At 33.0% G+C, this 12,889-nt stretch overlaps 1 protein-coding gene across 1 annotated transcript; it reads right to left on the reverse strand.

Annotated features, from left to right (window-relative positions):
- Window positions 1-11,825: 11,825 nt before the first annotated feature.
- Window positions 11,826-12,583, reverse strand: LOC120211030 (serine/threonine-protein phosphatase 7 long form homolog). The gene is made up of 2 exons (XM_039209653.1): window positions 12,185-12,583; window positions 11,826-12,053 (listed from the first exon to the last, which is right to left on the reverse strand). The coding sequence occupies exons 1-2, from the start codon at window positions 12,581-12,583 to the stop codon at window positions 11,826-11,828; spliced, it is 627 nt and encodes a 208-aa protein (XP_039065584.1).
- Between the last annotated feature and the right edge of the window lie 306 nt (window positions 12,584-12,889).

Raw genomic sequence — 12,889 nt, forward strand, 5'->3', positions numbered from 1 at the left:
TCTGTCCATTAATGCAGATTATTCATGTTTAACAAACACGTTTTTTGTGGATCAACACCTCTTTCGAATGATGCAAATGATGGAAATAAAATAAAAGAGAGAAAATTAAAAAAAAATTAGTGAAGTAAAACAAAATAAAAAAAATGAAAAATCCTACCCCACATGATATCTACCCGAACATGCTTAGTATTCCTACTCGGACATGATCTCTATCCCGCATGCTAATTCAAACAAATCCTAACCGCATATTTGTCTAGTTTGCATGCTTTGAACAGAAAGTAAAACATGAAATAATTCAGACATCCTAGGTTTGGAAATGAGGTTCTGGGGTAGGCTCTAATTCTTCAAAGTCTCCCGGTTTAGGTTATAAAAATGGTACCCGAGTTCTCCTTGCTGGTGCCCCCTTGGGCTTGCCAGACCCTTAGTCCTAAACCCATCATAGGCTTGTGTGGACTAAGTTAAACTCGAGAGGATACATTCCCTTATGTCTATGCGGAGAATAAATTCACATGAAGACATAAGGTATATGAATCCCGAAGGCTACTTGCTAGGCATATACGGTGAATAAATTCACACGAATGCGTCGCTTTCACCCCCACTTAAACAGGGTTCGGGGCTCGGGTTTAGAGCCTTTAGATGAAAAAAGTTCGGGAAGCTGAAATCATTAGAAAACGGTCAGTTCAACTATTTACTCGAAAAAAATATAATCAAAGGTAAGTAATAAGGATCAAAATGTTACCTTAAAATTTAAACTTACCTTTTTCATTAAAAAGACAACTGGAAATTACCTTAGCCTGACTCACTTACCTGTGTCCCCAGCAGAGTCGCCAAGCTGTCGCAACCGTCTTTCGGTTGGGCCCCGGAATTGGGCTTCGACTTAGATTAAATGGATTGGAGTCACCACCGATCTTTTATTTTAAAACAAATAGGTAGACCAGATACTTTATTTCTTACCTGATTTGTGTTTTACCAGAGACATGTCGGATTCGGGAGTCGGTTACAGTCAAGGAAGGGTTAGCACCCTTGAACTGCCCTTTCGGTACTACGTAATTTCCAGTTGTTTTAAATTAAGAAAATTGCAAGTTTAAATTAAAAGGTAAAATTTGACCTTAATTACTTACCTCTGATTGTTTTAAAAAACACCCTTGAAAAGTCAAGAAACACGTTAGATAAAAACAAAAGATAAAACACAACAAAAAATGAAGATGTACATAGTATTAAATAAAAATAATAATAGAAAAATAAGAAATATATATAGAAACATATAGAACAAAATATAATAACAAAACATATACGTAGTAACTAAATAATAATAATACATCTCTACTTATACATATAAATAATGACATAATATATATATATATATATATATAAGAAAAAATTTAATATAATATAAATAATTCGAAACAAAAATAGAGAAATATTGTAAATGAAAAGAAAAGTATACTTAAATATATATATATATATATATATATATATATACTAATATTAATATTAATAAAATAAATAAAGGTAAGAAAAGAAAAAAATATATATATATGTGTAAATAAACACTAGGAAGACAAAATAAATAAAAAAGAATATATATATACATGAGAAAATAATAATAATAAAATAATAGTAAACATAAAAAAAATGTGTATATATAATAACGTGAAAGTAAATAAATATAATAAAAAATATATACAATAAATAAAATGAGGGAAAAAAGTTGGATTTCAAAAAGTGACTAAATCGAAAGAATCGAAACGTGAAGGTCCAACTTTGAAGAGAAAACATTGAATTTGGGGGATAATTAAATACTTTAAAAAACAGAGGGGACCAAGAGTGAGATTACCCCTTTTTCACACCCATTCCGAAAATCAAAATATTTTCTCAAGAAAAGAAGCCTCGGGGGCTAGATCTATAAAAATAGATCCCGAAAAATGCCCCTGTTCATCGGCAAAAAAAAATCGTTTTCTTTGGTGTTTTTCGAATACAAAATGTAACAAGACACAAGCATGCAAGCATAAACTCGAAAAAGATACTATATTTACCTTGTATTTCTCTTCGAAAATTTGCAGGAAAAAAAACTCTAATTTCACTCTAAGATTGCTCGTAATTTCTGCTTGTATTTCGTATCACAATCCCTGTCTTACAAATGGGGAGGATTACATATATTTATAGTGAAAAAAAACTAAATATTCTTAGAATCCTATCAACAATAGAATCCTAATGTAACTAGACTCTTTGCCCGGTTGTTGCATGTTTGTTGGTGTAGTTGTTGATTTAAAATATATGGTGGTGGAAGAGTCCCTTTAGGAGAGAAACTCTTGCTAGTTATATCTTTTAAGAAAATAGGTGTCTACAAAGAGTGAATAAGAAGTTATAAGTGTTAAATCAAAGTTTGGATAACATAGAAAATTTGGTATGATTCTTAGCCTTAAGAATTTGGATGAAATATGGAAGTTCATAAGGTGTTGGAATGATAGAAATTGGTTAAAGTTGTTATAGATGAATTTAGTAGCATAATAAGGATGTTATACATGAAAATTTGGGTAAAGTATTGATGAATTTCAGGTGGAAATAGTCTATTATGGGCAAGTGCATCGATGCACTATGAGTGTGTACCGATGCACTAATATAATTTTTGAATGTGCATCGATGCATTAAGGGGTACATCGATGCATGGAGATTTCGAAGCTATTTTGTGTACTGATGCACCCATAGTGCATCGATACACTCCTAAAGGAAAAGCTGAAATTGGGTTCATTAAATTAGCTCAAGTTATTAGTATCAAATTATAAGGTTTAGGCTTCTTATAATTGTCTTGAAAATCATATTTATGTAGATATTGAGCCTAAACAAGTTCCGGAACAAGTGACAAGTAAGATCGATCGAGGAAAAGGTAAAGGGATATAGGTGAGTGCATACTATAAGTATGGTACAATGGAATAAGACTTGTGATAAGTCTAATTCCTATGTTGATTTTCATAGTACAATAGTTATGAACATGCATACATGATAATTACTATGATATATGCATAAAGTATATATGTTCATATGATTTGATAAATGATATATGTGAATAGATTCAAATGCACATGTGATATGATAAGTGATATGAGCTATGTGATCACAAGAGAAATGACATGAATACATGAACATATGAAACATAAGAATAATGCCAATGGTATACGATATGAGAGCTATAGGTATAGTTGGCATGCCAAGAGTCGAGGGTTCTACGTTCTCCTTCGGGACATATATGTATCCTTTGGAACATTTACAGGGTCTTTTGAGATAGATTTGATCTACTGGAATATGCATATAGTTCTTAAGGAGTGGTCATTCGAGACAAATATAGTACATAGGTCCTTCGGGACAATTTCATATCCCCTAGTGGGACCCCATACGAGCTGTGGTGATAGCAATAGTGCACAACCTCAATGTACTCGAATACCTTGAGTTCTCAAAAATGTACATGGGCTTATAAAATTTTATCAAAGGTAAGGGCGTTATTATAGTTATATTTTACCATATTATTATTGTTTATATTGAATTGCACATGACATGATTGAATGGATAGATTACATGTTCATATTCATACGCAATGCATTATTATTATTATTATATTTATATGTCTCACTAAGTCTATGACTTAGCATGTAAGCGATTTACACGTAGGTACTGAGAAGCATGAAGATCAAAGCTAAGCTTAGCAGAACAACATAACTCCATTTGAAGGTCAGATTAGAAGTAGATTAAATAGTATGTTTTATTATGTGAAAGTAGGTTGGCATGTAAACAAAGTTGGTAAATTAAGTATTTATGCTCTGATCAAGTTTTGTAATGTTTTAAATGTATTTATGTAAATGTAAATGTATAGTAATGAACGGTTAAAATTTTACAAGTTTTATGAATGTTTCACGAAAGTCACTGTATTGCTTCGAAATTTTAGTGCATTGGTGCACTGTAGCATTGTTCTCGGTACTGTTCATGATTGTTCATACCGTATTTTACTGTTCATGAATACGTAGTTTCCTTAAATGTTTTTATAATGAAGAATAATTCAATAATATATCATCGTATTTTCTTAAAATGAGTTCAAATATTTGGTTATTTTGAAAGAACATCGTTTTAAAAAGTCAATGTGACATCTCGGACTCGTATCCGGGTCGGGTACGGGTTGGGGTGCTACATTTAATGGTAGCAGAGCTACGGTTTAGCCGATTCTCGGCATAAACAAGAGTCTAGAGTGTCTTATAATGTATACATGCCAACAAAATAGTGAAAACTTCTGATATGGTATAGTAATGAGTATGTTGTTTTGCAATAGAACGATATGTTTATTCTTAATAGATGTCCGGACATGATAGTTCTAAAAGTCAAGCGGGAGGTGATCGGCCCGCTGAGAGCAGTAATTCACCTGCACTGGCCAGGTAAGGTGAAGAACAGGCACCTTCTGAATTGCCTGTAACTGATCAAGATGTGTTCTTTAGAACATTAGATGCGGTATTGACACGTTTCCAAAATCCTACTACTTCAACTCCGAGAATGAATATTGCAAAGGAGTTGAAGGGTTTAGGAGCTCCAGAGTTTAAAGGTGAAGCCGAAGAAGGTCATGTTGTTGCGGACCTTTGGCTTAATGATGTAAAAATTATGTTATATGGTCTCCACTGTTCTAATGTAGAGAAGTTAGATGGAGTGGTCTCCTTACTTTGTGGGCAAGCGAGAATCTGGTGGACAAACGTCACTCTGAGAATGACAAATGTCCAAGTGACCTGGTCCTTGTTCTTAGAAGAGTTCAAACACAAGTATATAGGAGACCAGTTTATTAGGAAAATGAAGCAAGAATTCTTGAACCTGAAGCAATTGGACCGCACTGTATATGAATATGAATGTGAATTTAACAAGTTAAGTCATTTTGTGGCCGAGTTAATTCCAATAGAAAAGGATTCATATGAGTGGTTTGTTGAGGGTTTGCACCCAAGGTTAAAGGAGATACTGATAGTGTTGAACTTGTCCTCATTTCAAGAGGTAGTAAATCGTGCTAAAGCCTTAGAGAGAGCTCAAGATGAAAGGTTTGGGAATCAAATAACCCAACCATCTAAAAGAACTGGGGCTTCATCAAGTTTTGCACCACCTAAGAGAAGTATAGATTTTGGTTTCATATCTCAAGCACAATCAGAGTCGATGGCATCCATTGTAAGAGAATCAAATAAAATGAGAGATAGACAAACTCAATCTGTAGGGTTTGGTGATGGACGAGCACAACAGAGTCAAATTAGACAATGTGAAATTTGTGGAAGAAGCCATAGTGGAACGTGTAGGGTAGTTACTAGAGCTTGTTTCCGGTGTGGTAAAGTGGGACATTTCATGAGAGATTATTCATTAGGGATAGGAGAACCAATACAGTCAGAGCGATATGCTTCGATGTCTCAAAGAGGAAGAGGAAGAGGTAGAAGTCAACCTGAATCCTCTACTCAACAGGAAATACACTCCACTGCTCGAGTGTATAATATTAATACTAATGAAGATTTTGATGATCCAGAGATATTAGCAGATACCTTTTTATTATGTAATAGATACCTTATGAAATTGATTGATCTGGAAGTGACAAATTTATTAAGGGGTGCATCGATGCATGGAGATTTTGAAGCTATTTTGTGTACCGATGCACCCATAGTGCATCGATACACTCCTAAAGGAAAAGCTGAAATTGGGTTCATTAAATTAGCTCAAGTTATTAGTATCGAATTATAAGGTTTAGGTTTCTTATAATTGTCTTAAAAATCATATTTATGTAGATATTGAGCCTAAACAAGTTCCGAAACAAGTGACAAGTAAGATCGATTGAGGAAAAGGCAAAGAGATATAGGTGAGTGCATACTATAAGTATGATACAATGGAATAAGACTTGTGATAAGTCTAATTCCTATGTTGATTTTCATAGTACAATAGTTATGAACATGCATACATGATAATTACTATGATACATGCATAAAGTACATATGTTCATATGATTTGATAAATGATATATGTGAATAGATTCAAATGAACATGTGATATGATAAGTGATATGAGCTATGTGATCACAAGAGAAATGACATGAATACATGAACATATGAAACATAAGAATAATGCCAATGGTATATGATATGAGAGCTATAGGTATAGTTGGCATGCCAAGAGTCGAGGGTTCTACGTGGTCCTTCGGGACATATATGTATCCTTTAGAACATTTACAGGGTCTTTTGAGACAGATTTGATCTACTGGAATATGTACATGGTTCTTAAAGAGTGGTCATTCGGGACAAATACAATACATAGGTCATTCGGGAAAATTTCATAGCCCCTAGTGGGACCCCATACGAGCTGTGGTGACACTAATAGTGCACAACCTCAATGTACTCGAATACCTTGAGTTCTCAAAAATGTACATGGGCCTATAAAAGGTTATCAAAGGTAAGTGCATTATTATAGTTATATGTTACCATATTATTATTGTTTATATTGAATTGCATATGACATGATTGAATGGATAGATTGCATGTTCATATTCATACAGAATGCATTATTATTATATTTATATGTCTTGCTAAGTCTATGACTTAGCGTGTAAGCGATTTACACGTAGGTACCGAGAAGCAGGAAGATCAAAGCTAAGCTTAGCAGAACAACATAACTCCATTTGAAGGTTAGACCAGAAGTAGATTAAATAATATGTTTTATTATGTGAAAGTAGGTTGGCATGTAAACAAAGTTGGTAAATTAAGTATTTATGCTCTGATCAAGTTTTGTAATGTTTTAAACGTATTTATGTAAATGTAAATATATAGTAATGGACAGTTAAATTTTTACGGCAACAATTTTGCTTCAAAATTTTAGTGCATCGGTGCATTGTAGCAATGCATCGGCGCACTGTAGCATTGTTCTCGGTACTGTTCATGATTGTTCATACCGTATTTTACTGTTCATGAATACGTAGTTTCCTTAAATGTTTTTATAATGAAGAATAATTCAATAATATATCATCGTATTTTCTTAAAATGAGTTCAAATATTTGGTTATTTCGAAAGAATATCGTTTTAAAAAGTTAATGTGACATCTTAGACTCGTATCCGGGTCGGGTACGGGTTGGGGTATTACAACATTGATTGTTTAATGTTTAGAAACTAAATTTTACAATCAATTTTATCAAAATACAAAAATTTTCAAAGATTTTTGAATTTTCAAAATTTGTTTTTTCGAAAATCATTGATTTAATTTTAAATTTTGATGTTTTTGATTTAATTACATTGTTTTGAAAATTACATATTATTATTGGAACATTGTTTTCAAAAATAATTTTCAAACATTGCCCATTAGGATTCGGTTTAGAGAATCTTGAATATTGAGGACTCTTATTGAGTTTTGGGATTGATTGAATTGCATACATGTGTTTTTAAATTGCAGGTATCTATCCTATTCCGATTTCTTAAACCATGTCTAATCCTAAACGCCCTAGGTTGTCATCGAGTCATTCGAGTCAAAACCGACCTCTCATTCCTCCTCCACCACAAAATCCAAATCCAAATGAACCCGAATTAACCATTCTTAATTCTTGCTTCAACCAACCAGGTCGTCGTGGATAAAAACTCTATCATAGGTTCGTTGATTCTTTCCAATCGTATAAAATCCGAGAAGAACGTATACCCTCCATTTAATCAATGGTGGATATGAACTTCGAATATCTTTCTATCCTTCGTTCTTGGAAGTTTGATAAACTGTGTCAAATTTAGCCCATCGTTTATCACTAATTAGTCCGTATTTTCTACTCCAATGCGGTCTGTATCCAAAATGATAGTCAAAGTGCAACTATAGGAATTCGATCCTATCTCTTTGGTGAATTCATCTATATTGACTCGGATACAATAACTAATGTCTTTGGTTTAGACAATGCGAGTCTTGATAATGAAAAAGAGATTGTGGCTACACTCTATCAAGCTAAAGGTAGTGTTAGTACCTTAAGAACTTATCACGAGCGATTCCTTCACTTGATGATCTCTTAGTGGTTTAGTCCATCCGGAGGTAGGTGCTTCTCTCTTAGGGTTATAGATTTATGGTGGATACATTGTATCTAACATAATAAGAAAATAAAATTTCCACAGATTATTTTTGGTGAGCTAGTAGATATTGTAAACGTTGTCTCATCCAAAAATTTAGAAACTTTAGTTTACGACTATCTCCTCAGTAATCTATTTATCAAACTCGTGCTTAAGGTTTCGGTTGATATTCCCATCCCTCTCCATAACCAAATAAATCTCACATCCTTAAAGAAATCGAGATGAAAAAAAAGAATGTGACCAATGGGTTTGAACCTCTGAGAAAACATCGGGAGCAAGTTCTTAACGAGCTCCACCTCCTCTGACACCGGCAGATGATGATGATCTAAAGCTTCACTAACTTATGCAAGATATTGATGATGAAGCACCCGAGGACGAGCCGACACAGTAAGAGGATCGAATACCTCCATATTTTTGATTATTTTTGGAGTCATTTGATCTAAGGTTTGCATCCATAGAGTCTCATCTAACTGTTATGGGAGCTCAACAACGGGAGATGAATGAACGTTTAGATGCGCTCACACTCAAGATACGAGCACGTTATCCTCCTCCTTTTGATCCTCCTTTGGATGACTAGACCTATCTTTCTTTAGTTTTCTTGGATTTAGAACATATGGATTATTATGGATGATTATGGATTATTTTGTTTTTTGGATGTCATGGATGTTAAATGTTTAACTTTGAATGCTTATATTTATATATTTGGTTTGGTTGAATTTTTAATTTGAGCTTAATGTTTATTACGTTTTTGCATCATTTACATATTAGTTGTAATATGACCAATTTACCATTTCACATTGTTTATGAATATTGAATTATGAAACTAATGACTAACCTTTCTCTTGATTGTGATCTTAGCAGCTTAAGCTATATTTATTTAAATCAATTGGCTAATATTATAAAATCTTGTTTAAATTGTTTTATAGAGTCTTTTTGATTTAACAAAAAGGGAGAGAATATAGTAAGGGAGAGTAATTTTTACTTTTTATAAATTTAGTTTCAAAAATGATTTTCAATGAAAACTTAAAATTTTCTTAAATGTTTTGTTATATTAAAAAGGGGGAGATTGTTGAAAACATTTTGATGTTTCGATATAAAAAATTAAGGGTTATTGAATTTTAAGATTTTACAATCATTTTTAAAGTATATTCGATTCAATTATTCGAATATCAAAATATTACTCCAAGTTTTTTTTTCAAAGATCAATTTCAATCCTTACCAAAGTGTAAAATTATGTTTTAAACTTAAAATATTTTTGAAACAATTTTACAAAGTATTTCAAACCAAAATCGAGCCAAAAATCAATTTTATGAAGGGATGTACCGATGCACTCCATGATGCATCGATGCACACCCATTTCGAATGCATTTTGTGTACCGATGCACAAGCCATGCATTGATGCACTCTTGAATCTTTTGAAACATCGAATGTAATTAGTCTACCGATGCATCCCTAGTGCACCGATGCACTAAGTCTTATAACGGTCGAAATATTTGAATTTTACACATAGTGTACCGATGCACCTTGAGTATGCATCAATGAACACACGCTCTGAAATGTTTTATTTAATTGTTTTCACACAATAACAACTCTATTGACTTCACCAATGATCCCCAATGTTCAAAATTGATTCAAGGTGTATTTAAACAAGCTTATGAGCCATTGATCAACAATAATTGTGAGAAAAACAAAGAGAAAACTTTAAACATCAAGTTTGAGCAATTCAAGCCAATTTTCATTCAATATTCATTTTTTCTTTCAAGAACACCATTTGTACTCAATTGTATTCATTATTGAGTGTTCTTTCTTTGTTCTAAAATTGTACAAACATATTGCCTTGTGAGGTTTTTCTGTAAGTTTACAAATTTGTGTATTTCTCTTTGGGAGAGAGTGTTCTCAAGAATTTGGGGTATAATTCTTGAGGGAGTTGTAAGGTTACTCTCTGTCCACAAAAGAAAGAACAAATTAGTGAATTTATTGGAAAATCCTTAGTAAGGATAGCTTAGGTAGTGGACGTAGACTTTGGTTGAGAAAGTCGAACCACTCTAAATTGCTGTGCAAATATTTTCTATTTTCTGCAAAAGCTTCCACCAAAATTTTAATTGCCAATTCATCCCCTCTTGGCTATTTCGTCGATCAATTAACTTAATATATTGCCCCTGAACATCAACTCGTGTAGTTTTTTTGTTGTTTTTTAAATTAGTATTAAAATAAATTTTAGTAATTATGATGATTCCCAAGTTATTTATTCATCAAACCGAACAATTAATTATCATATTGTTTTAGGATAACTTAAACAAATTAATAATTTAAACTTAATTAATAATTTAAACAAATTTAAAAAACAAGAATATTATATTAAAATATTATTTTTTAAAAAGAAAATAAAGTTCAATTAACTAAAAAAAGAAAAGAAAATAGAATTCGATTAACTAAAAAATTACAAATTTAATCAACTAATAATGCCTATATTCACCCGTATCGTACTGTGGTGGACAATGAGTCCAACGAGGATTTCTACAAACCAGTCTATATTCGAGGGCATCATTGCCACTCTCACCACCACCACCACCACCATCCACATGGCCAGTAGCACCACTGCCACTAGGACCAAGACTGATGTAGAATATACTCTGCGGAAGCGTATGCTTAATACTGTCGGATTTGAAGTATGTTGCCAATGGTCGAACAGATGTACATGGAGGAGACATATAATATGGTTTAGTTGGTGCAATAGGGTAATAACTATGGACAAAAACCTTTGGATAAGAACAAAATGCGTAGGTGAAAAAAAACCTTCCCTCAGAGATGCCACATGCTGAAATAATGAAAGAGTCTCCATATGCTGAAATGTTGATTGAGTCGAGTGGGTGAATCTAGGTGCCGTCAGCGGTGTCTGATGCTCTATGTGTGCTTGTACCATTCCCGATGATGATGCTTGAGTGTGTTTTTGTCTACTTTGACTAATACCACGTTGCGTGGGGGACAATTTGGAGGAGGCCTATAAATTTCTCGTGCTCGCTCCTCATTGGTCAATATATGTGGCATCCCATTTTGTTCGTACCACAACATGTAATCATCTGAGACATTGTAAGCCAATATGGGTTCATAAACGGGCTTTTTAACGAACCTCATCATCCACTGCATCTCCTATTCCACATGGTACACCTCCCAATCAACATCCGTATTCTCCTGTGCGTTAGGAGATGTAAGGCCCCATCCAAGTTTGTTGTTGGTGGTGAAATTGTTTGGACACGACTAAATTGTTGCAACATGTGATCAGTAGGATGCCACTCGACAATCTCATAAACTATCAACGGGACAACCGACATCCAAATGTGCGAATTGTGACGTATCTCATATGGAGTACGCGCTTTAATAGCATCGTTATTGTACGACGTCCACACGAACTACACAAATATTTATAAACTATGTTAGAAAAACTCGAATAAAAATTGATATTTAATTTAAAAATTAAAATTATAAAATCTATTACTTTGTCTTTCATCTTATCGATTGACAATCTAAAATCATGAAACTTTTTGGTAGGTGGGTGTGAGTAAGTGTGACGATCCATCTATTATTCATATAATAAAATATAATTATTTGTAAAACTAAAAAAATATGTAGCAATAAATATATAAACGTAGGTTATTATTTATTACCTTTAAAGTAGTGGAAATTCTAATGGGGTCAATTGTGTAGGAATCGACGTTAAAAACGACATTGAAACCAAGCTCATGATTGTAACAACATCAAACAACCTCCAATTGCTTGTTTGTTCAGATGAACATCTTTACATAGCTCTCGGAACAAAAAAGCCAACACTGTTGATCTCCAACTCTTATTTTTAGCAGCCCGTAAATCGAGTGGATGATATAACCACATCAGATGCACTTTGTTTCGAGATTTATCAGGCATCAAGATCCCTCCAGTAACTTGTAAAATATAAGCGCGAGCAAATTGCTGTAAAATAAAAATGATGCAAATAGATTAAAAATTTATCGTCAAAAATTACAATAACATAAACTAAAACAAAATTTAAATAATATAAATAAATAAATTAAAATAAATAAGCATAGATTTAAAAAAATTACTAGTTTAATTTTTAGAGCAGCATCGACGGGGAGCTGCGTAAATTTGTCGTCCAAAAATTTAATGTAGATCTTCCTTTCATCCAAATCATCTGGTGTTGGAGTATGTCCGAGTAGTTCCTCACACAAGTTTTTCCAGTTCCCATGAGCAATACTGGTAATAGGATTTTCATCAACAGGCAGCCCAAGATAGTATGTGACATCTTCAAGGGTAATAGTCGCCTCAACACAAGGAAAATGAAACGTGTGCGTCTCCGGTCTCCATTGTTCTAGCAACACATTTATCAATGGAGGAAGCAACTTCGTACCACTAATTACAATGCCAACGTAACCAAAACCGGCTTCGTACAAGTATGGAATAATATCGTCATCAAGGGTCAGGAAACGATTGATAAAACACATCAACGAATGTTCATATCCCTTCAAATAAATAACTTCAAAATAAATAAATAAATAAATTCAAAATAAATAAGTAAATCAAACAAAATTATTAAAGAAATAAAGTGTGCTTATGAAATCAATTAAAAGTGTGCTTTGAAATCAATTAAAAATGTGCTATTGAGGTTTGGTGCATTTAAGAAAAAAGCTTAGCGAAAGGAAACGACAATCCAAAATGTCCTAGGTTGAGGTCCTTAATATTAATTTATCGTTATTGAACTATTATATACGATTTACAGTTTCAAACATATATTAATTAATGCATAAATT

Source organism: Hibiscus syriacus, unplaced genomic scaffold (assembly GCF_006381635.1).
Source record: "Hibiscus syriacus cultivar Baekdansim isolate YM2019G1 unplaced genomic scaffold, ASM638163v2 tig00109957_pilon, whole genome shotgun sequence".
Taxonomy (NCBI): Eukaryota; Viridiplantae; Streptophyta; class Magnoliopsida; order Malvales; family Malvaceae; genus Hibiscus; species Hibiscus syriacus.